Source organism: Pimephales promelas, chromosome 12 (assembly GCF_988280905.1).
Source record: "Pimephales promelas chromosome 12, fPimPro1.hap1.1, whole genome shotgun sequence".
NCBI classification, from domain to species: domain Eukaryota; kingdom Metazoa; phylum Chordata; class Actinopteri; order Cypriniformes; family Leuciscidae; genus Pimephales; species Pimephales promelas.
Window position 1 is genome coordinate 15,005,848 of NC_142780.1, and position 27,850 is coordinate 15,033,697.

Here is a 27,850-nt window from a genome sequence, read left to right on the forward strand (position 1 = left end):
TTTTATGAGCACAAATGCTCACCTTGCTCTGTTCTGTGATGAGCGTCCGTGACTCTCCTGATGAAACTCGTTCATCAAAATGAACAAATCTTTTTTTGAGTCATGACTCGAAGGGTCCTAGGTAAGACCCTTATTAATCGTCTGGTGTCATTTAAAGCCCTTTGAAGCTGCACTGAAACTCTCATTTGGACCTTGAACCGTTTGGTTCCCATTGAAGTCCATTATATGGAGAAAATCCTGGAATGTTTTCATCAAAAACCTTAATTTCTTCGCGACTGAAGAAAGAATGGCATGGACATCTCATGACATGGGGGTGAGTAAGTTATCAGCAAAAGTTTTTTTTTGAAAAGTGAACTTTGGAGAAAATGAAATAGATGAAACTATTTGAAAACAAAAATGCATTATGACATAATGGAAATTAGAATCTCCCTTGTTCCTTCAGTTTGTTAAAAGCTTGTGTGGCAAATTAATGACTTGTTTGATTTTCTTTAGGTCTCTAAATTTATTCCCACCAAGTCATCATCACTGCTGTCTCCAATTGAAACAGCAGGAGTGCTGTCCATGGTCCTGAAATGTGTCACTTCCACAAATCAGTCTCATATGAACAACATTATCTCATTGCATTTTATATCATGCATTACATTAAACATACAATCAGCTGTTTTCATAAATGCACACTCCTGAGGAAAAACTCCCACTCACTTCTTCTTAGCATGAACATTTGGTGTTCAATAAAAACTGGTATATCGATCGGCGTGTCGACTCTGTCCAGTGGCACCGCCAATTGCTTGCCAAGCATTTCCACTGACCGGCCTTATTTACAAAGCTGTGTTAAGCAATATATTCAGCATTACACCTTTAATTGGGATCCTCCAGGGGCCTTGTCAAAGGTTTCAAGCAAAGCTGGGATTTAGCACACAAGTTCAGTGACCAATTACCTTCCTCCTCTTCGGAGAGGTTGCTGTATTACATCTCCTACTGTTGTATTATGAATGTAGTGCGCAGATCCCTCTCCCTTGGTTGCTTGTTAATACTCAACTATGGAAAGCAGGTTTCATTAGCCTGTGTCAGAATATAATGCTGTGAGCCATTAGGGGCGGGTTTAAACGTCAAGGCTGCAGCAGCACCTCAACTTACTAATGAGCATCAACTGGTATAAGCTAACATGCACACCAGGAACCATTTAAATGTGCTTAAGTGGTTAACCTATCAAGCTCAGAGGAGCACAATGGAGGTTCTTTTATGGAGACATCTCCTCCATTTGCACCCTACAATCCCAAAATCTGATGAAACTGTTTATTGAAGACCTGTCTGCATTACACATCCATGGATGATTCCAATTAAAGCATATCAACGCTCTCTACCAGAAATAAAGTTTAAATGTAAGGAGGATTATTATATCAAAGCAGAACTAATCCACAGTTGCATTCGTGTTTCTTTCTGTTAAAATACAAAGTCAGATTACTAATAGATTACTGTCCCACTTTTGCAGATGACCTGTCGAAAACGTTCCAGAGAAAATGAGTGTCTAATTGTGTCCAAAAGTCAGTCAATATCACATATTTACATTTATCAGAGTTGCAGCATCAATCCTCAATGGTCAAGAGAAAGTTTTTATTAGTGCTTAATTGCACATTTAACTTTTTTTTTGTATTGTTTAACCTACGTATTGTTGTGATAATGTGTTTTAATGATCCATATACTTTTAAATGAGATATTATTTTACGGCAATTATTGTTTTATCGTGTTTTATTCTGTATGTTCACATATGTCAATAAGCATTCGGATGAGGTCCTGACTTTCTGTGGTCATAAAAAAAATGTCAGCCCAAGGATGTCTTTCGAAAGAGTATAGGGGTGTAACCCCAGCATCCAAAATAAAAGTCTGTGTTTACATAATATATTTGTGTGTGCTGTATATAATTATTTTGTATATATAAATACACACACATGTATATATTTAAGAAAATGTGTTATTCGTATATAAAATTTTTATATTTATATAATATAGATTATGTATTCATATACATATACAGAATTTAAGCACAAATAATTCTTAAATATATACATGCATGCATAGGTATTTATATATACAAAATAATTATATACAACACAAATATATTATGTAAACTCAGACTTTTATTTTGGATGCGATTGATTGCAATTAATTTTTGCACCGCCCTAATATATATATATATATGTATATATATATATATACCAATTGGCTTCATCACTCTGTCTCCTCTCCACCAATAGAGTGCCAAAGTGATGACGTCACTTTGTGGGACAACTCGGACGCTAACGGCGCATGGGTTCCCTCGGTCGAAAAGCAATTTTTTTTCCCATAGACTTTTGGAAAATTGCAAAAAAATAAGATTAACAAAGAGTTGTGTTGTGACCCTTACATGTTTTGTCTATCAAGATAATCTTTACAAGTTAATCTAAAATGTATACATTTTGAAGCCTATAGGCCTATAAAGATGTTAAAAACCACAAGCAGGTTATAACTGTGTTTTCTGTCATAGATCAAAACGTGAAAATATTTAGAGGCTTTGTTAACCAGTAACCACAAACCTTATTTCAGGCGATTTAGCAAAAACCCATTCAAAAATCCCATAGACTTTAGAGCGAGGGAATCGGGAGTGCTAAAATGCTAACTCACTTCCGCGTTTTGGCCTACAGAGTAATGTCGCAACTTCGGTGATTCTGGTGCAATATGGCTGCCGTCGCAGCATCCACGGCAGCCATATTGCACCTGGTTGAGGAGGTTGAGGAGATCACCCCACCAAGATCATGTTGGGATTTCCAGTGAATGAGTGAATTGATAAAATGTACACACAACGTAAATGTTTACGCTTTGTGTTAATGTAGGCCTATATGATATTATTTACAGATCTTGTTTATAATGATTTGAAGGAACTTGAGGGTATTGTGTATGTAGGCCTAGGCTATAGCCTACATCACCAGAGTCCAATATAAATTTCCCTTCAGCGACAATAAAGCAATACAAAGTTCAATCGAAATGTTTTTATTTATTTATTATTATTTAATATTAAATTCATAATGAATGCTCTCTGTGCAAACAGGAAACAATGAGTTATTCGTCCTGTTGGAATAGGCGTACATTGTGGACAGACTTAGATTAAAGGGATTCTTTAATGACAAATGAAAGCAGGCATGCTTTTCAGACTGGGGCTACTTCAAAAGCCTTTAGCTCATTAGTGCTTAATGAAATAAAAAAAAAGGTATTGAAAAATAATTTCTCTCTCTCTCTCTCTCTCTCTCTCTCTCTCACACACACACACACACACACGTATTTACGCAAGTGTGATGAAGACATATTCACCGTGGCTATAAAAAGAGCTTCACCAAACAAAACCAGAGAGTATTAATTTAGCTACGACTAGACACACAAAAGAAACATCCATTTTCAGTCACGCATAAACTCGTTTACTTTTAAGTTTATTTAAGTTCTTCCCATAGGAGCCCTAGTGTCTTACCTGTCAAATTACTTATTATTTACGCACATCAGTCACTGTTCAACTCTACGAGCCTCAAAAAAGACCGGCGCGAGGAGGAAGGCTGGAGAACAGAGATATGTAAATGACAGATGGATGTGTGAAGTGTGTGCGGCAGTGCAGTGAGCTGAGCGATACTGGACGATTTCAGATCACTTTGTCTGTGGCATTTTTGGCTATCGACATGACAACTTTTGATTTTTCCGACGTGGAGGCATTTTTGGATTGCCACCCGGAGCTTTTTGAGGAATATCTCGTCAGAAAGGGAAAATGTGACACCCTGAGCAGGTGGATCAAAGAGCATCAGCCGTCCAAAACGTCTCCGGTGGAGGAGAAACGCGGGGTCGCGAGGGACCCATTCTGGCCCACGAACCCCGACGGACTGAAGCGCAGATCGTCCCACATGGAGCTCCGCAGGAACTTCGCCCGGTCAAAAGCGATGACGGCACACCGGACCTACGACGAGCACGTCAGTCTTACGGCCAACGAGTCCCAGTCAAGTATGCGACGGCGCGCGCTCTTGCGGAAAGCCAGCTCGTTACCGCCGACCACCGCGCACATCTTGAGCGCGCTCCTCGAGTCCCGAGTCAACGTGCCTAAATATGCCTCCAGCGCCATTGACTACAAATACAGACTCAAAGAGTCCAACGAGAGGGAGTTCTTCCTCGAGCTGGTTAAGGACATTTCTAACGAACTTGACATGACGAACCTCAGTTACAAGATTCTTATCAATGTGTGCATCATGGTAAACGCAGACAGGTGTTCGCTTTTCCTAGTGGAGGGACCGTCTCATAAGAGGACACTCGTGTCCAAGTTTTTTGACGTGCACTCGGGCACCACGGTGCGACCCTCTTCGAGCACTCTGGACTCAAACGAGGTGCAGGTTCCGTGGGGAAAAGGCATCATTGGTTATGTTGCAGAACACGGAGAAACCGTCAACATCCCGAACGCATACGAGGTAGAATTCGAACTAATAATAATTATTTTCGACAATAAAAGGTTGAGGGTTACGGGTTTAGATAGCCTAACTAGTTCCAGTAGGCTACTACTAGTCACGGAGCGTATTTTTTGACTGTCGCATAGAAGTCGCGTAAGTCAGACTGCGGTCAGTTTTTTTTTTTTTTTTTTACTTTATCATACACGTACATATCAAGAAATACATCACAGAAACCGCAGTAGTTTTTTTTTTTTTTTTTTTAGTCATGCAGAACTGACTTTTAGCTAATTGTGCAAGTGGCTCCAAATTACAATTTGCCTTGCACAAGACACCTGGAAAAATATATTTCATAATGTCACGACTTTTGAAATTTCTTTTAAATACGCTGTAAGACAATTTAAAAAAAGTTTTTACGTGCATGATATGATACGCAGTTTTCGCGTGCATTGGATACGCAGTTCATTTGCGTGTACCTACACACCATTATACCCAAACGTAGGCTACATGCACCCCACACCACTACTAAACCTACCCTAACCAACCAATGCGTATGCACGTAAAAACAAATTTTCGCATATAAATTGCACGATAAACACACTGCATGCTATAGAGACGCATTTAGTCTGATCGGGTTCATATACACTTTATATATAAGTCAATGACCATAGGATGAAGCCAGAGCAAAGAGATCAAGTCTTTGCACTTTTGCACTTGTAGACCCGCCCCCTTTTGGAGGTTCTGCCCACATTTGGAGTGCACGCCTACATTTTGGAGATCTCTGCAGTTATAGCCCACTTGCAATATTCCACTCTACGTTAGGGGTTAAACAGATCATAGTTGATCCGTGATCCGTACTGACCAGGCCCCACGGTTCGGCACGGATGTGTTTTATGGATTAATTGCAAAATTTCGGTACTTGCGCACTGTTATCTGTGCACACAGGCATAGCACAGCCGCACACACCGGAAGGGTGCGCACACAGATTAATTTGGCACATGATATGATTCCTCATTTGCATCTCAGTGCGCTTTAATGGACACATATATATACACAAATGTTTTATAACAGTTTATTATGTCAAAATGCCAGCCTCTGCAAATATTCTCGTAAACACAGTAAGTGTGTATCAAGATGTGTATCATTATATTGGATCCGTTCATGAGATCTTAAAGTGACAGTAACCTAAATACTTGCTGCTAAGTCATTAATGTTAATCAAACAACAAAACACAGCTTTAACAAACACGAATCTACTGTATTAAATGTATACAGTGAAAATGTTATTTACATTTAGGCCAAATTATTACATATCTGTTCCTAAATAGACCTTTATTTTTAACTTTGTTATACTGTATTTATCCATGCTTGTAATTTTTGTATTTGTTCTTAACCAAAAAATATATTATATAGGCTAGTAATACTTGTATATATTGGTTTGTATTTTTAAAAATCAGTCATTAAAATGATTGAATTTCATTTAAAAAAGTAATACATTACATTAATACATTAATACAAAAATAAGCTAATTTAAAGAAATAAATAATTTTTCGGTTTTCGATACTGGGCCAGAATTTACATCCTTAATATATGTACTGTATATAAAGTATATGTGTATATGTGTGTGTATGTATTAGGTCTTGGCTACAAAAAAACACAATCAATACACTTAACTGCCATTAAACAGTAGGCCTTAAGCTAGTGTAAGTGATGACTCATATCAAATCATTGTTTTGGCCAAAATTTAAAAGACACGTATTGTAACAGCCTACACTGAAAAAAATGATTCTGAGTGCATGTAAATGTTACGTAGTTAAAATGTGTAATATTAACAATAAAATGTTACGTTTATATCTTTACATAATATATCTGGTTTTGAATTTATCTTCATTTGTTCAAAACACAAGACAATGTGCATATTATTACCTTACAAAATTAATCTAAGTAATCTCAGCCAATCTTTTTAGGCACATGCACTCAACAAACAATACCTTGTTTAATTTACTCAGTGCAAAAAATTACTCCCCTTCCTGTTTTTTGGTCTGGAAACCCCTTGCATTTTAAACGAAGAGGAAGCCTACACGTGGAGACTGAACTCAAGGTAAGAATAAAGTTAGAAAAGTAGGCTAACAATTAAGGTTACTTGGGTTTGTACATTGTTTACAGTGTTCCAATTGTTGTACAAAAATTAGGCTTTAAATGTAATTTGAAGATTGCTTTGTCGTACGTGGATTTTCTGTTAATTACCATGTGGCAACGCTGGGATTGCTTTATGTTGCTTTACGTGTAGTCTAACATTAATTGAAACTTTGCAAGTGGCCATAGAATGGTTTGTTCTAGTGTAATTTAAAGCCAGCGTTATAATCCAGCAATAAAATAATGTAATGTTAGTGCAAGCACGTGGATTTTTAGAGCAGCCATGAATAAATTAGGGTAACATCAATCGTTTTTTTCCCCCAACCTGGGCCTAATTTTATTCTTTAAAAAAAATATGTATTTGTGTTTAAGTGACTGATGGGAACAACAGTCTTTTAAATTGGCCAGGCTTAGACCGCTTCAGTGTGTAGATGCGAAAGAATTAACGTTAGGCCTAGGCAAATCGTACGTTAATATGGGTAATTGCGTTCTTTTACATCCACAAAACCTGCTTGTTTTGCCACTGACATGCTATTCTAAGTGTCTGACGACATTACCTAAGATCGCGGACAGCTCCAGCGTTAAAATTAACTCGTTAAATCATTTTACTTGATCTAAAAACTGACTATCATATTAGAAAGATTTAAGATTCCAGCTTGGATATTTGGCCACTATTTATGACAAAACTGAGTTGCAATGACTTTCTGTCTTTCTTTCTTTTTTTTTCTTTTGTCAAATAGTGCAGATAACCATTATAATATCCTTATAATTTATTTGTGTTCACATAGATGGAATTGACAGCATCCGCGAATAACTCCAAACGTGGGCGCATTTTTAGAAATATTGATTTAGTTTGCGCGCTCTGTTTTTCTTCATGGTTGTGTAAAAGGTGTTTTTTATACTTTATGGTTAGAGCGCTCATTGGGGTTTTTCAGCCGTCAATCATCTCGTGAACATAGTCCCGCCTTCAGAATGACGCGGTTCGCTGCACGCTTCCCCATCGGAGCTCCGAGGGAAAACAAACCCAAAGTAGGCTAACAATTAAACCGAAACTGAAGAAAATTTGCTTACTGATGAGCAGGTCAACTAATTGCAGTGTTGTGGAGAGAGTAAAATGTTAAACTATTTTTAATTAGGCTATAGTTGTAGTTACAATTTTTTGCCATGTTTTTGGTTTCTTGCATTGGTCAGTTAACTATAACACTGTGTCCTTACCAGGTGATCCTCCTGACAAGTAGGCTACACTGGATAAAGGTTTGTAAATTTCTCTAAATTGGTTTATTGTAGTGAGAAAACTGGGGGTATAGTTATAATGTCAAATGGCAAAATTCCTGTTGTCCTGTTTATATAGAAAGTTTTAGTGTTCTTCAATACAGTACATGTGACACACTTACTCATGACCAGTGATGCTGGCATTTCTACAAAAAAAAAAAAATGACAAAAATAGTAATGCACAGTAACTTGGATAAGTAACTGAAATCTGAACACTTTTGTCAGTCACAAGCAATAATGCGCTACTATTTCCAAAAACGTAATCAGATTAAATTTACTTATCCAAGTTACTGTGCGTTACTATTTTTGTCCTTTTCTTTAGTAGAAATGATGGCTGGTATTCGATATGAAACCAAAATTGCGACACTCCCTGTGTCACTGTGTGAGAAGGCAGAATCACAACACACCACTTCCAACTATCAGAGTTATCCTTCCCGTCCAGATCCAATGCTACCACATTTTTAAATTACTATTAGTATTCTTTGAAGTTAACATTATAAAATACATAGACCTACACCACACTGCACATTCTTCGAGCACATGCTTGCACAAATGTACATAAGTATATAGAACAAAACTACCACAGCACGTAATCCCACCAAGATTTCTGTTTAGAGCAAAGAGCTGTATGCATTCTTCACATTAGCAAACAAAAAGTAGGTTAAATTCTCTCTTGTATATTTCACAGTTTTGTGATGACGACGATTCTGCAGCCATCCAAGAGGACATCACTTCATTTGTACTCAACATGTTCGTGGTCACCAAAACCAGGGATGGAGGTCTCGAGAAGCAAGCTGGAATAGCCATCAAGGGAGAAGAGGTCCTTTTTGGAATTCCCAGTGTAGCACATGCTTGCACCTATACCTTATGGGCATTATTTATCCAAATAAACTAAAATACACCTTTGGAGGATGTTAACAAAAACATGCCCTCCAAAATCCAGCTTATGGCCTAAAAGTATGACAGACGTTGTTGTTTATAACTCTGTTTGGACTTTTTGGGACTTTGGCTTATTCACCATATCCCCCAGAGTTAAATAAGTCCACACATACCCTTCTCATCTCTGTGCATGCCGTAACAGTCAGACGCACCCACTGTTAGCCTAACTTAGCACAAAGACTGGAGGTAAACAGATCCAGCTAGCATACTAATCTTAATAAATGACAAAATAACACCAACATTTCCTATTTACATGTTGTGTTTTTTATAGTCACTGTGTGTACAAATAACAAGGTCATATGAGACACAGCCATCTTCAAAACCGTATACATACGGGGAACTATATTCTCAGAAGGTGAATCACTTCTACTTGGTCAGAGTGATTAGCGCAACACTCTGAGCGAACTCTCTGCTCCTCACCACGGGGCTTCTCAGGTGCTGTGAGAAAATCACTGCATAGAAGAAGTGCTTCACCTTCTGAGAATATAGTATCCAGTGTGTATACGGTTAGAAGATGGCTGTGTCTCATGTGACTTTGTTATTTGAACACTCTGTGACTATACAAATCACAACATTTAAATAGGAAAATGTTGGTGTTATTTTGACACTTATTAGGATTAGTATGCTAGCGGGACTGCTGACTTACTGACTTAGTTTACTTAGGTAAACTGCTATTTACCACCAGTCTTTGTGCTAAGCTAGGCTAGCAGTGGGTGGGTCAGACAGAGTTACGGCACACACGTAGATGAGAAAGGTATGTATGGACTTATCTGACTCTGGGGGATATGGTGAATAAGCTTAAGTCCCAAAAAGTCAGAGTGTTCCTTTAAAGTTTTAGAATATGTTACTGTACATGACTGAAAAACACAATTGTATAGAAAATACTCTGTAAATGTTTATTTTTATTGAAAAGTCCTTACTGAGAGTGTTGAAATATAGTTAAACATCTGGTTGGTTGGTTGAGACTGATGTAGTACGTTTAAAGGGATAGTTCACCCAAAAATGAAAATGAAGTCATTAATTACTCACCCCCATGCTGTACCAACCCCGTAAGACCTTCGTTCATCTTCGGAACACAAATGAAGATATTTTTGATTAAATTTGAGAGGTGGATCACTGCTACATAGGCTGCCTAAGACATTGAAACTTGACGGCCCAGAAAATCAATTAAGAAAATGTTTAAATATTCCATGTGACTACAGTGGCTCAACTATAAGTTTATATAGATTTGAAGATCACAGTGTTGCGCATGCGTCGTGGAAATCTCTTGAACTCTCGTCTTTTTTCGCACAAAAAGTAGTCTCGTCGCTTGATAAACTTATAGTTGAGCCACTGTAGTCACATGGAATATTTAAACATTTTTTTCATTGACTTTCTGGGCCGTCAAGTTTCAATGTCTTAGGCAGCCTATGTAGCAGTGATCAACCTCTCAAATTTAATCAAAAATATCTTTATTTGTGTTCCGAAGATGAACGAAGGTCTTACGGGGTTGGTACAGCTTGGGGGTGAGTAATTAATGACTTCATTTTCATTTTTTGGGTGAACTAACCCTTGGTCACAGCATGCACATCTTGAAGTATTGAAGGGGAATTTTGTTACCATATTCCTGAAGACAATAAAGCCTGTCAACTTCCACTTAATGTTCCACGTCCATTCCTTTAGCACCACCATAAAGCACAATTTTCTATTGTACACAATGTTTCAACCTGTGAGGTGAATATATTTTATTATACTTTTAAATTTTGTATACTGACCTTGTCAGTTTTTACTATCAAATGGCGAAAATGTCAACTTATATTTGATTAGCACATTCCACGGGAATAGTACCAGTTTTGAAATAGTAGTAGTAAAAAATAACTATTTGCATTTATACTTTCAGTAAAAAACTAAGTTTTTAATAATGAGTAAATGTAACGTTAAAATACACTAACATTAAAAAAAAAAAAAAAAAAAAAATAGATCCCACTTGAAATTTGTAATATGGAAATGTAAAAAGCTTGTTGGATTCAATCAAAATTACTCATTCAGAACTCTAAAAGTCATGTAGATCACACACATAAATAAATTACTACAGCAATGCTAAAATTAAGTTAACTTTATGTGAAAATTCTATTTCAACAAACAGAAAAATTAAGTAGTTTCAACAAAGACTTGTCTTGTTGGATCTACGTAATAAAGTTATGCAAAAAAATTCATTATATTTTTTAAGTAAATCAAGCAGATTATTTTTATCAGTGTACCCCAAGTTCAAACTTTCAGGTAAAATCTCCATGTAGTTTACCCTTGACTCATGTATGTATGTGTAGTTTTGTATTATTTTGTTCACCCAACAGCTACAGAAAAAATATAAAATTTTAATATGGGGGATAGAATAGATAGAGATAGAATGGGTTATGTGTGAAGATTTTTGATTTCTACAGTTTCTGCAGCCAAGGCTTGGAATCGCTGTCTGGTTATTTGGATTATGACAAAACATTCAAGAACCTCAAATCTTCGTGTGAAGAAATTGCAATTACAGAGTTAACAGTTTCCTCATCTTCAACAGTGTTGTGCAAGTTACTTCCAAACTGTAATACATTAGGTATTACTTGTTACTGTTATTTAAAAGTAATTCATTACCTTACAATATTACTGTCTCAGAATTGTAATGCGTTACATTACTCATGTATTACTTTTGAGTTACTTTCACCAAATTAACCAAGTAGAACTTAACTTTTGGGCTGTAACGATATGCAATATGAAACCGAAATCGCCATTCGCCACACGACTCAGATCCACGAACCTACAGAATCGCGACAAACCTCTTCCAACTCCCAGCGTTATTCTCCTTACCATCCAGATCCAATGCTGCCTTATCTTTAAATTAGGCTATTAGTATTATTTGAAGTTAACATTATAAAATACGTAGACCTACACCACAAAACTAGTTGAGGATAAATTATTGAAAATTGGGGAAGTCCAGCATTATGGACATGACATTTGCAGTCAAAACTTGAAATAAAAATTCTCAGAAAATACATGTATTGAAACGTATATAGGCTACTTCCTTAAAGGTATCCAGGCATTAGACAAATATCAGTCTATGTTTTATTTTTAATATTAGGGAAAAGACACACATTAATGCGTGAAAAAAAATAGGAGGCAAAATATATTTTTTGTAATTCTGTTAATTACACTGCGCAAATCGAATGAGGAAGGGTTGGCTCTCCAGTCTCTCCATAGAACTTAAAATATTCATTTTATTTTAGTTTTCGTGTTCGCATTTATGAGGAAAAAACAATGTTACAGACGCGACCGCTGCGCTCTGAACTGGCACTAAAAGACTGCTTTAAAACTTTCACATAGTCTGTTGCCTTTAAGAAGTAAAAGCAGACAATACACTGTAATACAACTGTAATACAAGCCTCACTGAACATGTAACGAGTAAAATATTACTGAAAATTGATTAGTAATGCCTTACACTACTGCGTTACAGCAAAAACTAATATGTTACAGTAATGTATTACTTTTGTAATGCGTTACTCCCAACACTGATCTTCAAATACACGCTACTGTGCGAACACATCATTATAACATGGCCACTGGCAAGCCTTCCCTGGTATAGGTCAGAGGAGATCCATTAATGCAATGAGTGTGCCTCTATCCCATACCAGTCCATTGGAATTGCATACTTATTGGTGGAAATTAAAAGCAGTTTGTTCACACAAAGCAAACTTAATATGCTAGAAGATTGTTCTGGAAGACAACACATTGTTTTTTCTCTTCCTCTACCTGCACTTTGAAACCAGTTTTCAAAAGTTTGCATTTTTAGGCCCCCAAAACGCTGTTGTCGTGTAAATAAACGTCCAAAACACATACATTTTTTTGTTTTGTTTTTAGTTGAAAACAGTGTTGTGTAAATGGCCCCTTCGAAGAAAAGTATATAGAACCTTAAAGGGTACTGTCAGGTGCTACATATATACATATATAATATATATATATATATATATATATATATATATATATATATATATACATGTTATTTTGTAACGTGGAAGTAAGTGCAGAAAATGGTAAAACAATTTGCGCTACAAACCAGTGTGTTTATAATTACGACAATACATTAAAATAATATGATAAGAAATAGCAGTTTGCAATATCAAGCAGCATAACAAGCTGTTATACAGCTAAATTTAACTGGAAGCGAATGACATATTCAATTTCCAAATAACCACACGCCTGCACCCGCTTTTGCATGAAAAAAACGGTGGATGAAAACTTTAAGGGGTTTCCATCATGTGATCATTTTATGGATTGTTTTAATTAATTTTGTGTTAATTAACTTTCATTTTCGATACAAATTTTATGAATTAAGCAGCTTTGTAAACATACTTTATCAGGAGAAAAAAAATGAATAATCAATTAAAAAGAAAGTATCATGCAATCATGTGAGGCATTTCCCCTTAGATCCTTTTTGGCTTAAAGTGTTCTTTAAAATTGAATCAAGAACCCTGTGGTTCTATACAACCCATTACACCTTTTTTTCTAAGAGTGCTGTGCCTCTTGTGTATTGTGCAGGACCATCGGTTCAGTGATGAAATTGACAAGCTGACTGGCTATAAGACTCAGTCCATTCTGTGCATGGCCATCCATAACAGTGACGGAGAAGTCATTGGTGTAGTGCAGGCCATCAACAAGAACCCCAGCGGAACTCCATTCACCGAGGACAATGAGAAGGTAAGCTCTATTCTCCATTTCACTTGGCTTCATGCCGATATTTAATTCTAAAGATATGTTCCAGCTACTGGATTTATAGCCTATTTCATTCTCCTGATGCCTATTACTGCCCAAACTTTTGCTGCATGGGGATGAAACTCTAGAGTGTGAGTGATAATTACTGTGCTAAATCAAAAGAGATCTTTGAATGAACAATTAATGAATATCCTGCCATGCTGGAGTAGTTGTAGATTTAGAAAATTAGTTATTTATATGAGAAAACGTATTCATTGTACTAAGCGACTGCATAAATCAAAGCTAGATCTGATACTCTGTTGCTCTCCGAATTTCGTAAAACTGCTCACACTGAAATTAAAGGGATAGTTCACCCAAAAATGTTAATTCTGTCATTAATTACTGACCCTCATGTTGTTCCAATAAAACCGTGAGACTTTCATTCATCTTTGGGATACAAGTGATCTTTTTAACGAAATCTGAGAGCTTTCTGTTCCTCCATTGACAGCTACGCAACTGACACTGATTTAAAAAGTTCATAAAGAGATCATAAAACGAATCCATATAAAGTGAGTGGTTTAGTCCAAATTTTCTGAAGAGACTCGTTCGCTTTATATGAACAGATTGAATTTAGGCTTTTATTCACATAGAAACATTCATCAACTCACACATCAGTTATGATAAAAAGATGCTCAAGCATGTTCACTTGAAGTGCGAAAACCAATGAGTTTCATTCTCGTGTTACGCATCACATTTGAGCTTCTGCAAGAACCAATGAGGTTCATTCTCGTGTTACGCATCACATTTGAGCTTCTGCAAGAACCAGTAAGGTTCATTCTCGTGTTACGCATCACATTTGAGCTTCTGCAAGAACCAGTAAGGTTCATTCTCGTGTTACGCATCACATTTGAGCTTCTGCAAGAAGCAATGAGGTTCATTCTCGTGTTACGCATCACATTTGAGCTTCAGCAAGAATGTTTGCGAATGTTCGTTGGAACGATGGTTTCGAGAAACACCGACTCGTTGAACTATGCTGATAACGACGGAACTTGCGACCATAGTTGGCTAACGATGCTTTCGGGAAACGCACCCCTGCTCGATTCATATGGATTAATTTTACGAACTTTTTTTTTTTTTTTTGAAGCGGAAAAGTAGTAGTTGTCCCTCAATAGAGGGAAAAAAATCTCTCAGATTTCATTTAATTCGTGTTTCGAAGATGAACAAAGGACTTACGTCATTGGAACAACATGAGTAATTTTTTTGGGTGAACTAACCCTTTAAGCTGTGAACAGAGTCATTATCATTGACTGAATCAGCACATGTAAATGGCACACCTCAGAATCAATACAAAATATAGATCCAGCACTGCAGTCTCTCGGCACAAATCAGTCAGTACCCGTTCGTCTCATTCCTTTACTTTCATTGGTGATTCAAAACAGCTCTCTATAGATAGTAATTAATAGCACAGACATTTTCTTTAGAATTATTTATGCCAAGTAGCACTCAAAGCAGAAAGCACGCTGTGCTCATATAAATGCCCTAGAAATACAAAGAAGCAGAACTGATGTGATGCCTCCAGTTCTTTTTCCCCTCTCAATAGCTCACATTCACGCATCAATCTGACTGAAGCTTTGAAAGCATCAAACTTCTCTCTACAGGTCCTGCAAATGTATCTACCATTCTGCGGAATATCGATCTCCAACGCCAAACTCTTCTCCGAATCCCGCAAGGAGTATGAGAGGAGTAGGGTAAGATCTGCAGAAATGTTGCTTAATAAAACTCTTCAGAATGATTCAAAATCTGCCTCCAGATTTCTAGACCTCTCGGACAGTGCTTGTTAGATTGCATACAATCATCAGGTCAAGGTTTCAAATATTTAATAATCCTGTGTAAAGCTTGAAGGCCTGCGTTTTCTGAATGCATTTGGAGCTGCTGCTGTTGTTTCTCAAGGCGCTGCTGGAGGTGGTGAATGACCTGTTCGAGGAGCAGACGGACCTGGAGAAGATTGTGAGAAAGATCATGCAGCGTGCGCTGACATTACTGCAGTGTGAGCGCTGCTCTGTGCTTCTGCTAGAAGACATCCACTCCCCTGTGAGATCACTTTCAGTCCTCCTGTTCTCTTTTCTGTCATGATTTAAGTCTTTATTAAAATCTTTATTACATCTTTTTCTTTATACATTCCACCTTTCTTGACTAATTAAACTAGGCATCCTCTCATTGGCCTTCACATGAGCCTTCATTTCCTATGCTCTTTCTTGCTAAAGAGAACATCACTATTGCTCATTCTTAGGTTTTTTTCCCACATAAGCATTGAAATGTGCCACGTAACATATTCTGTTTGTGCTATGGACATGAATGATTCCTCATGTAGGAGTGTGCAGCCAAGCTATCTTCTGCAGTCAAAATTTATATGTGGATGTGGGCGGGGCTTAAAGTGGGAGTGCGACAAAACGAAAAGATTATTTTTGTTACTCAGTTCCATTCAGTTTCAATTTAGAAGTTGTGATTGATTTGTATAAATAATTAAATTATTGATTCTATTTTTATTAGATTTATTTATTTTTTTTTTAACTTTTTTAACATTCTTAATCTGTAATATAATGACAGCGGAGTGCAGGAATTACATATTTTTGTTGGCCAAAACCTGGAAACGAGTTAGCATTTTAGCACTTTCCGTTCCATCGTCCCAAAGTCACTGGGTTTTTATTGGTATTGGGATAAATGCCTAAAATTAGGTCTCTGGTTAATGGTTCGGTTTGCATGTAGGGACCCTGATTATGCTACAGTGTTAGTGTTGGACTATTTTGAACCTTGTTACTGGTATTAAAGGGATAGTTCACTTTCAAATAATTTTTTTATATGTTTTAGCTTAACTCAAGGGCATCCAAGATGTAGGTGTCTTTGTTTCCACAGTATTTTCAATTTTGACATTTTTCGGTCAAACCGTTGTTGTCTATCAGTCATATAATGCAGGTTTAGGGGGCCCACCCAAGTTCACCTCAAAAAGCATGCACAGAGAAGTCAAAATTAAACATGATTTAATGACTCGTAAATGTAAGTACACATTGATGGCCTAAGACACGTGTGAGAAAACGAACAGTATTTATTTTGTTTTTAGAGATTTCGGAAGTGTTGCCCTTCACTGTGAAGATCTAAACATATTTAGATATACATGAAATCGCAATGGAAGATGATTTCGATATATCGAAATATGTTTAGTGAAAGGTAAAACTTCCGAAATCTCTGTGTAAACAATGAGTGACGTACACACGCAAGCGATCACTTCCGGCGCATTCGCAGACCGAAGCGCCCGTGCCGTCAGATCAGTTGTACATGGCTGTGGTTACAAGAGGTAAAAACAATATATAAATACTGTTCATTTCCTCACACAAACCACTTAGGCCATCAATGTGTACTTACATTTATGAGTCATTAAATCATGTTTAATTCGGACTTCTCTGTGCATGCTTTTTGAGGTGAACCCAGGGTGGACCCCCTAAACCTCCATCACTGACAGACAAGAACGGTTTGACCTAAAAATATCAAAATTGAAAATACTGTGGAAACAAAGACACCTACATCTTGGATGCCCTTGAGGTAAGCTAAAACATATCAAAAAATAATTTCAAAGTGAGCTATCCCTTTAACTAGCGATTTTTATTTTTATTACTCTATGCCCCATATACTAGCGTTATAAGCTAAACAGTTTTTAAATAATCATGAAAACAAATGGGAACGGTTGACTATGTACCAATCTGTAATTAGACCTAAGGTTCATTTTGCACCGGAGTTGTCCTTTAATTCCCCCTTTTTTAAAAGCTTTTCCTTGTCTTGAAAAAGGCAATTTCTTACAAACCGCTAAATGGGACTACAGAGGTTCACACTGATCAGTTAAACTCTTACAGCTTTGTGTCTATAGACACACCCCTGCAATCTATTCTAACTCAAACTTTCAGGGAAATTGTTTTTTTTAAATAAAGATAGGAAGTCAGAAGCTTAGTGGCTGTGAAGTTGAAGTCATGTGACCATGGTGTAGATTGTTTATAGCTTAAGTTTAGTTTTTTACTTGTACCGATTGTATAGGCTTCAAAATTTATAAAAGTTGTGTTCATAAAATAATCATATTTATTGGTCAGTGCTAACTTCCAGGTTGGCCTACAAAAATAGGCTACTTCACTTCAGCGCTCAATAACGTGACTTCTTAAAGGAACAACAGTCTGTTTTTTGCAGGGGACTTACTGTATCGTTCAGCCAGTAGAGGACACTGTGCCTCAGCGCTTGAGAGTCCAGAGTTTACATTGAATTAAAGAGAATAGGGATTAAAGATTATGCTCCTGCATATTGAATGTGATATTACAATGACTGTCTGCTTTGTTTTAGAATCAAAATCACTGTAATTTGTCCTCTTAATTTTAGATATGTTCATTAAAATATCCCTATTCTAATCAATTGGATAATTAGTTTTAGATTATTTCATGTCATTTATTTTAAAGTATTTATTTGTGCCTTTTCAAACAGTGTATTCAGAATCGATCACAAATCTTCCTCATATCATGCATTTCTTGGCAATTTTATTTACAGTGCTTGACAAACAATACAACAGAGCCCTATAATATAGATAGAATATCACAATACATCAGACTTTAGACTACAAGAAAACATCTACTGTAACCGCAACCGCTCAGAACACCTTAGCAATGTCCTGGAAATCACCATAGCGTTGTTTTTTCTTTACTGTGTTCTCAGGTAGTAAAGTTCTCCCAGACATTTGAGCTTATGTCACCGCTGTGCAGCGTCGATCATGACATCAGGTGAGAATAACAGGACTATAATATAATATACTGTTACATGTGTGTTTATAATGTATGCAATGTGGGCCGCATGTCAATTAAAGCCAGCATGAAACAGACTAATATTTATGGGATTGAGGGATTGATTGGATCATAGGAAGTTGCTAACTAAATGTAGGCATATTGGAAAGTTTGTTTGCAGCTATTTGTGGAGGATATTAATGCTGCCTTCATGTGCTATCGTAATTATCGTAAATATGAGGAGTTAAAAACTGGACATGAATTCCCTCTAAAGTCGTATTTACCAGAGGGAGTTCCTTAGTTAGGCGTGCCATAAAATCTATCTAGCACAGTGAATGTTTATATTGTCAGAAATGAATGGGATTTTAAACATCATTTAGGCTTTACTAAGATTTACCCAATAAATAAGCAAGAATAAACCTCCATGATTCCTGTTCTTTCCGACAACAAAGCACTTGAAAAATTGAAAAGGATTTGAAATTTCCGACAGCATGTGAAGGCAGCAAAAGTCCCACTTTCCGTCTAGACATAGCCTACATTAAGAGACCAGATGCCGTTTCAAAGGGAGGGAGGTTTACGTTTTTTGGTTAAAGGTTACAGTGCAATTTAATCTTTTATAATAAACTCTGCAACATTCCGTAAAAAAAATGTAGAATCCATTTTGATTTCATGGTGACTTTACTGTATACCATGCTAAGTATGTGTGTTTGTGTGTATGTGTGTGCATTTGACAAAGTCAGCATGGAGAAGGTGTCTTGTTCGGATTGGCTAATCAATAACAGCATCGCTGAGCTGGTAGCATCAACCGGACTGCCAGTTAACATTAGTGACGTCTGTCAGGATCCCCGCTTTGATGCTGAGGTGAGCAGACTCGTTTTGATTGCTTGGCCCACACACAAGTTTGATTCGTCTATTCACATGGTGTCAGTTGTATCATGCAAGTTATGTGTTTCTTACTCAGGCGGACCAGGCTTCTGGTTTTCATATCAGATCAGTTTTATGCGTTCCCATCTGGAATCGGACACATCAGATTATTGGTGAGTTTCCCTACGCAAATGCTTCATTGTTTATGCACAAACCCCAAAAACAACAACTAAAATAACTTCTGGCTTTCATTAGGTGTTGCCCAGATTCTGAATCGCTTGGACAGGAAGACATTTAATGATGCAGATCAAAGGTTATTTGAGGTGTGACTTTATTAGAATTGTTGATGTTGGAATAAAATGAATATTTTAATAAGCGAATTAGAGCCATACTGTACTTCTACTACTGATGCTTTCATAAATACACATGATGAGTAATAATTTTCATGTCCGTCGATCCTCACAGGCATTTGTTATTTTCTGTGGCTTGGGCATTAACAACACAATGATGTATAACCAGGTGAAGAAGACTTGGGCTAAGCAGTCTGTGGCTTTAGATGTGAGTAATATCACTTTATTTTAAGGTGACTTACATTAGCCTACAATATGTACTTTCTAATAACAGTAAATTATGCATAATTACAACTAACTCTAAACCAAACCCGAACCATAACTCTAGTCAGTTGGTATGTAAATTTATATTACTCAGTACTTATTTGAACAATGTAACTACATCACGTTAAAATAAAGTGTAATCGTAATATTCCTTCTTCTTCTGTTTTAAGCTGCTCATAATCATAACAGCTAAAATTTTGCTTGCATATCAATCTCATAAGATCAGATGGTGTGGTTAACTTACAATCTGTGTGGGTATTAAAAAAGACTTTGTATGCATAGTGTATTGTTGTTTCTGTCTTTTCCCAGATGTTGTCTTATCATGCTACATGCTCCAAGGCAGAGGTTGATCGACTGAAAGTAAGTCTCGTCAAACTAGAGATAAAATATGGTGATTAAGTCCATACTAACTAGATGCACTGAAATTATACTAATGTTTTAAATTCATAATTTATATCTAAAACAAAGTTTTAGATATTCTTGTGGATGCAAATTGATCAAAAGTGACATTAAAAACATTAAAAAGATTTCTATTTCAAATAAATTTTGTTTCTATTAATCAAAGAATCCTGTTTTGTGAAAAAAAAATGTTTTGCAAAGATATTAAGTAGCACAACTGTTTTCAACATCGATAATAAATGTAATAAAAGTAATAAATGTTTTTGAGCGGCAAATCAGCATACTAGAATGATTTATGATTAGGTCATTATACTGATTTACTGTATATTTTTTAAATAAATAAATGCAGCCTTGCTGAGCATAAGAGACTTTTTTCAAAACAGATTCGTTCTAAACATTAGAAATTGCTTTGGCAATACACTGTAATGCCTGTTATGCACATTTGATTTGAATATAAAAAATATCAAACTTACTGTTTTTTTTGTTTTGTTTTTTTACCTGTGAGTTACTATCTATACAGCATTGTGCTGCACAACCTTAAATGGTGGCACAAGATTTACAGATCAGTAGAATATAGAATGTTTAAAGCTTTTCTCCAGAGAGAGACGAGATGAAAACTTCAAATTAAACTCATACATTAAAGAGATAGATAAGTAAAAAAACATCTCAGACCCCTGCGTTTCCAAGAAATATATAGTTGGTGGGTCCTACTTGAGAGAGCTAAAGTATTAATAATTGAAATGGGAGAGTGTAATATACTCTTTCTGTTTGAGCCCTCAGTGGACCAGGTTCTGCTCTGGTGTTTAATTGCCTTGCTACTGGAGTCACTGAGATTGTCCCCTCTCCTCTCTCAGGCTGCTAAGATTCCCCTAAGCAGTGAGCTCGGGATCGATGAGTTCCACTTTAATGACTTTTCTCTGGACAACGACGCCATGATCACTGCCTCCCTGCGGATGTTTTTGGAGCTTGGTGTCGTGCAGAAATTCAAAATTGATTATGAGGTGAGGCAATCATTATTAGAGAGGGGGCGAAATGCCAGCCCTACTGACTGAAAGAGTGAAATGCTGCTTACATATGTATGCAGTGTTGAGGGTGGACTGCTGGGTTATAGATTGGTGAGTTACTGTGCTGAAGGCTGGTTCCTGAAACACCCTGGGGGGGTCTGCAGCCACTTTATGGTGTGTGAATATTACAGCCTTTGTTTTCCTGCTCAGGTGCTGTGCCGCTGGCTGCTCACCGTGAGGAAGAACTACCGCACCGTAGCCTACCACAACTGGAGGCATGCCTTCAACGTCTCGCAGTGCATGTTTGTTATGATTACCGTAAGTCACCAAGCTCAGATGCTGATCGAAGTGGCCTTCTGGACTGATGATGTGGGATTTGATAGTTCACTCATAAATGAAAAGTCCTAATTTACTAATTTACATGTCGGTTGAAACCTGGAATTTAGTGGAATACAAAAATAGTGGAAAGTCTAAGCAGCTCTTTTCCATACTATGAAAGAGAATGGTGATCATGACTGTCAAAAAGTATTTCAAACCTTGGGAAAAATAAGTATATGCTTAATGCAAAGTTCTGTCACGAAACTCTAGCTGGCTCAGGCTAATAGGTCCTTAACTCAACCTGCTTGCAATCACATCATTCTCTATAAGGCACATCTGATTTGGTCCTCCTATATCCAATGAGCTTGTGAGCTCAACCCTTCAAATACTTGGTAAGCATTTGCCTTAACAGTGCAGCATGCTTTCAGAAACCCACCCTCTTCCCCAGCTCCTCCTGTATAGATCTGCTATGGGTAATTCATAATTCACAGTAGCAGAATGTCTTACTTGCTGAAAGCAGCGTGCAGTGTATCGGTGCAGTACTCGCTTTGCTGTAGCAGTGTAGAAGATCTATTCCATCAAGACCAAACATATCAACATTGTCATACCCATTATACCCGTCATAACAGAAATTGTATTTAATGTGGACTTGTAGTGTACTTCAAATCTTAAAAGTATATATTTAATAAAAACCTTACTAAGTGTGCTTAAAAAGAATACACTTTCATGACTCTCATAACGTCTCAGTTACGTATGGTAACCCTCGTTCCCTGAGTAGGGAATGGAGACGTCTCGTTGGAGGAGTTTCCAACGAATTGGGATCACGCTAGGGAGACCAATTGCCTTTGAGAGAATTAAAACGAGCCAATGAATATTTGCATGCAGGACTTGCATTCCGCGCCCCGCCTGCCAGTGGGTGTATAAAGTGGAAACGAGCACACACACATGCTTTACGCTGAGGAGCCGGGCGGTGTCCAGTCCTCCGAGAAGGTACAGCAAGCATGGCGACGGGACGAGACGTCTCCTTTCCCTACTCATGGAACGAGGGTTACCACACGTAACCGAGACGTTCCCTTTCGTTATGGAACTCCTACATGTCATCGGAGGAGTTTACAACAAATTGGGATCCCTAACAACACGCCATGGTCCCTTCCAGCCCCTAGCTTAGTCTCCCGCCAAAGCAGTTTCTTAGTTTTCTTTATGGCAGGAGCTAGCTAGGAAGAACCACACTGCTGTTTCGCAAGACCCGCTCATTGGATTTGGATAACACTAGGAAAGCGGGCCCTACCTGAAGGAGGGAATGCTGCGGTGTCTCTTGCCCATCCGAAGAGAGGCACTGGAATACACGTATGTATTAGCCCGTAGGGTAGTGAAACATACGGCAGTCTTTGAGGTAATCCCAGCCTGTGGGATTGTAGGGTGGGAGCGTACTCAACAAGGATGACAGAACTGGTCTGTCGAGGGGAAGACACGAGGGCTCAAAAGGGGGCCTCTATAGTGCTCTGAGCACTAGAGTTAAGTCCCAAGAGGTTAAGGGGTGCGGATTTAGCCTCCTAGCACCCTCAAGGAATCTGATGACCAGGTTGTGCTTTCCTAATGACTTACCATCTACTGCATCATGATGAGCGGCTATTGTGGTAACGTACACTTTGGGGTGGAGGGAGGCAGTGTCTGTGGAAGAAGGCTCACTGGAGGAAACACATATTTGAGAAGGCCCCGGGGCCAGCTGTGCGCCAGTGCATCTGTGCCGAGAGATTCTCCGGTCAGGGAATAAAACAACTGTCATGGGTCGTGTCTGGAGAGACAAACAGATCTATCTGAGCGGCTTCGAAGATTCCCCATTTTAGGTGGACCACCTGGGGACTAAGGGCACTCTGGCCTGTAGAAAGGCAGGGTCCGACCAAGGACTTAAGGTTTGGCGACAGTGCGGGGGTAATGTTGACCCGGAATGTGCCGCTCTACCACACCCATCTCGGGACTCGATCGTGAAGCCAACGCTGAAGCGGTCTCATATGCTGTAGGCCGAGAGGCGTTACCGTGGCTGCGGCTGCCATATGCCCCAGGAGCCTCTGAAACTGTTTCAGTGGGACCGCTGACTTGCCCCGAAAAGACTTGAGGGAGTTGAGCACTGACAGGATGCACTCTTCGGTGAGTCACGCAGCTTTACTGACCGAGTACTACTCCATACAAAAATAAGATATCCTCTGCGTGGGGAAGAGTTTGCTCTTGTCCCAGGTGACCTGAAGCCCCAAATGGCTGAGGTGCCGAAGCACTAGGTCCCTGTGATCGCACAACAGATCTCGTGAATGAGCTATCAGCCAGTCATCGAGATAGTTGGGAATGTGAACACCACGTTCTCTAATGGGAATGGCCACCTCCACAACTCCAGACGAAGGGTAGGACCTTGTGCTGATATGCCTGACCCTCGAAAGCAAGCACCGAAGAAATGGTCTGTGTCAAGGAAGAATCGAGACATGAAAGTATGCGTTCTTCAGGTCGATCCTGGGGACAGATGCACTGGAAGATGCGCTTCTGCATGAGCATTTTGAATGGGAGCTTGTGTAGGGCCTGATTTAAAACTTGCAGATCCAGGATCGGCCGTAACTCCCCGCCTTTTTTGGGTACAATGAATTAAGGGCTGTAAATTCCAGACCTCATCTCGGCTGGAGAGACCAGCTCGATCGCGTCCTTCACCAGCAGGGTGACAATCTCTTTCCTCAAGACAGGGGCATTGACACTTCGACCTTGAGTGAAGAGGACGCCCCTGTACCCGGGGGGCCGGCGGGCAAACTGTATTGCATAGCCAAGCCGGATGGTACGGATGAGCCAGCAGGATGGCCTCGGAAGCGCTAGCCAGGCTCCGAGAAACCGTACCAACGAGCTGACCCGAAGGAGGGGTAGTGAGCTGGAAAGCAGGGACTGGACTCCTGAAGCAGTGCTGCGGCCGAGAAAGGGGTCTGGGTGTGTGGTGCCACACTTACCTGCTTCAACCGGGGGGCAAATGGCAGAGAAGGCCCATGGCAGGAGGGCGCCCTCAGCGAAGAGCAGCCGGAGGCACAGCCGGTGGGGACGGGGCAGCCACAGCCTGTGGAGAACTGTTGGGCATAGCTCTACACCACATCACCGAAGAGGCCACCCTGGGATATGGGGGAGTTCATGAACCTGCTCTTGTCCGGCTCCTTCAAATCCCTGAGGGTGAGCCATAGATGTCCCTCTGGACCACAAAAGTGGACATCGCCTGACCCAGGGAAAGTGCGGTGACTTTCACCGCCTGTAGGGCAAGGTCCGTCGCCATACGCAGCTCTTGGAGAAACCCAGGATCGGTACCACTCTCCTGCATGTCACAGAGCGCCTGGGCCTTTTGGACCTGGAGGAGCACCATGGCATGCTGAGCAGAAGCTGCTGTGCCACATGCAGTATAAGCCTTTCCAGTCAGACCAACATGAGACCTAAGAGAACCTAGATGCGGGTGGGGGGGGGGGCGTGGGGTGATGGTGATCCTGGGACACAGTTGCATCGCCACAGACCTTTCCACTGGGGGGATGCCTTCGTATTCCTTCACTGCTCCGCCATAGAGAGTGGTGAGGGAGGAGGTGGGAGTCGATCTGTGTCTGCCCACCAGAGGGGCCGTCCACGATCTCGTCAACTCCTCATGCACCTCCGGGAAGAAAGGAACTGGGGCGGAGCACGGAGAAACAGCACGGGCTGGGTCAGAGAAACCAATCATTGAGCCGAGAAGGCTCGGGACGCAGTGGAGGGTTCCACACGAGCCCGACCTTCTCAGCCATGAGCATACGAGTCATCTCTGGGTCTGGCTCGGACAACACTACCACACCCAAAGGGGGCAGCGCAGCTGAGTCATCATCGCAGGTCTCCCTATCGTGATCCCAATTCATTGGAAACTCCTCAGACGAGACATTGGAGTTCCCTAACGAAAGGGAACTTGAATTCTCAAAGCTATTGTAATTTGTAATATTGTATATAGTCATTTTTTTTCTCTGGAGATTGACAGTCCCTGGTCTCCTATCCACTTATTCTAGGTAATGGATAAACACCTTCAGTTTCTTCAACAGAAAAAAGAAAGTCATACGAGTTTGTTACAGCATGAGTGTCAGTAAATGATGATAGGGTTTTTTATTTTTGGGTGAACTATTCTTCTAATGATTTGTATGATTGTAAATGTACATAAATAATGATCTTTCAAGCCATAATTAATCACTGAATTTGATGATTTCTGTTACTGGATTGACCGCAGTAGATTTCTCTGTTGTGGATTTCAGACCGCTGGGTTACAGGAGGTGCTGACAGACACCGAGACTCTCGCACTAATGGTTGGGTGTTTCTGCCATGACCTGGACCATCGTGGCACAAATAACGCCTTTCAGGCAAAGTGAGTCAACAGTCAATGTACATTGCATCAGTGATTCTCAGCTGGTTTAACACAAAATTTCAAATCACAGATTTTCAGATCAAATCACACCCAACAAAGTATCAAAATTGTTTGTCATGTAAAAATAAAGTTGTTCTTAATGTTCAAGAATAAGGCATGTCATGCTAACTGTCAATATTGACATCTGCCTAATATGACTTAATATCCTAATATCTTCTAATAACTGACAGAATTGTCCCAATACTGTGGATTTTAATTATAGCTGCACTGCCTTTAAAATCAAAAACAACATATAAAGAAGTTTTTTCAAGTCCTTTTTAAAGAAAGTTTTTTTTATTATTATGCTATCATAGTTATTATGGATGGTTGCATTTAACTTTGCAATTTTTATTTTTATTTTAATTTTTTACTTTGTCGCATTGTTTTCATATGTCGATTACACTTTATTTCTATGGTCCACTTTAGAGACTCTACGAACCATATACTTTGCAACTACATGTCAACTAACTATCATTAGAGTATTAGTAGAGTGTTGGGTTAGGGTTCGGGGTAAGAATAAATTGAAATGTAGTTACAAAGTTATTTATAGTTTGTAGAATGTCTGTTGGTGGAGCATCAATATAAAGTGTTGGCAGACATTAAGCATCTAGTCTACTTATACTCTAATGAGAGTTAATTGACATGTAGTTGAAAAGTTACTTATAATATCTCGAAAAAAGTGTTACCTGTACAGTATGTCTTCAGTATTTTTATTGAAATATTAATATATATATATATATATATATATATATATATAAAAGATATAACGGTACAATAGTAATGTACAAGATACAATGGTAATTAAGAAAATATATTTTTTTTAGTGCAGTCCTTATTCATAAATAAGAAATTAGCTCTATTTAGCGTGTCCTGTATGTTTGTAGAACAACATGATGTTCTTACTGTACTATATCTTATCTCTGTTGTGATCCCAAAGGTCTGGGTCAGCACTGGCGCTGCTGTACGGAACATCTGCCACACTTGAGCATCATCATTTCAACCACGCTGTCATGATACTGCAGAGTGAGGTGAGTAATGTTTAAATGACGTGAACTAGCCTGTCTTTTCTGGTCAGGTCACAGTGATCTAGAGCAAATTAAAGCACTGAATTGCATTATTATGAGGATTAGAAAGAACAAATATTGTCAAAGCAATGGACTAATACTGTGTCCATCTCACACCTCTCTTGTAATGGATTTGCAGAAATGACCCATTTTACCCCTGTCCACATTTGCATGTCTCAGTGGATGGAAAAAATGCAAATGGCTGTCAGTGTTTGATTAAAGAGGCTGATTTCGCTCTGAGCTGTTTAATCATGACCAAGCTCTGTATCGATTTCCTGTACGCGTCCATTGAGCTTTTTTAACCAACACCAATTAACTGTGCTAAGGAGATTCCCCTCTTGGGTCAGCTGCACTGAAGCAAAGAGAGAACAAAAATTGCTTTCTGTCGCTGAGAACTTTGCAGACACACTATTTATGAATGATACTCAGGGGTGTGAAGTGATTCCTGGTTTCGTGATTGGCTGTATTTCAGAGGAAAAGACAGGGCTTTGTTTGAGTAATATAACTTGGAACAAGGGATGTGATTAACCCTGTAAAACCTGCTGTCTCATATTTTATGAGCAAATTTCTAAGGACTCTACATTATCAATTTCAACATGATCAAAACTTATCTACGACATGCCTTCTTTCCTCTTATTGACAGACAGTTTATCCTTTTTTTGCAAGAAAAAACATTTTAGTATAATTCTAAAAAATCTTCACTTCAACACTTACTGGCTGAAGCAATTTAGGTTTACTTGATTATACATACATCATTTTCAGGAAAACATGATAAAGTGTGAGTATCAAATATGATACATCGGGATTTTGAGGAACATTTATTTGTACATATCTCAATCA

At 38.7% G+C, this 27,850-nt stretch overlaps 1 protein-coding gene and 1 long non-coding RNA gene across 3 annotated transcripts in view; both read left to right on the top strand.

Annotated features, from left to right (window-relative positions):
• Positions 1-3,383: 3,383 nt before the first annotated feature.
• The window catches only part of pde11al (phosphodiesterase 11a, like), a 28,635-nt gene continuing 4,168 nt past the window's right edge, over positions 3,384-27,850 (top strand). For both annotated transcript variants that reach the window (XR_016145700.1, XM_039694544.2), the window contains exons 1-14: positions 3,384-4,475; positions 13,355-13,513; positions 15,166-15,255; positions 15,458-15,598; positions 18,254-18,318; positions 19,059-19,179; positions 19,280-19,355; positions 19,438-19,505; positions 19,648-19,740; positions 20,106-20,156; positions 21,050-21,196; positions 21,410-21,517; positions 25,798-25,907; positions 26,884-26,974. Coding sequence is in view for 1 of the 2 variants with exons in the window: in XM_039694544.2 (XP_039550478.2) it covers positions 3,603-4,475; positions 13,355-13,513; positions 15,166-15,255; positions 15,458-15,598; positions 18,254-18,318; positions 19,059-19,179; positions 19,280-19,355; positions 19,438-19,505; positions 19,648-19,740; positions 20,106-20,156; positions 21,050-21,196; positions 21,410-21,517; positions 25,798-25,907; positions 26,884-26,974 (2,193 nt within the window). In the remaining variant the exon portion in view is untranslated. The remainder of the gene's footprint in view (positions 4,476-13,354; positions 13,514-15,165; positions 15,256-15,457; positions 15,599-18,253; positions 18,319-19,058; positions 19,180-19,279; positions 19,356-19,437; positions 19,506-19,647; positions 19,741-20,105; positions 20,157-21,049; positions 21,197-21,409; positions 21,518-25,797; positions 25,908-26,883; positions 26,975-27,850) is intronic.
• LOC120484360 (uncharacterized) lies at positions 6,514-8,908 on the top strand. Its single transcript, XR_016145701.1, has 3 exons — positions 6,514-6,551; positions 7,500-7,840; positions 8,547-8,908. It is a non-coding gene; the product is annotated as an uncharacterized LOC120484360 (long non-coding RNA).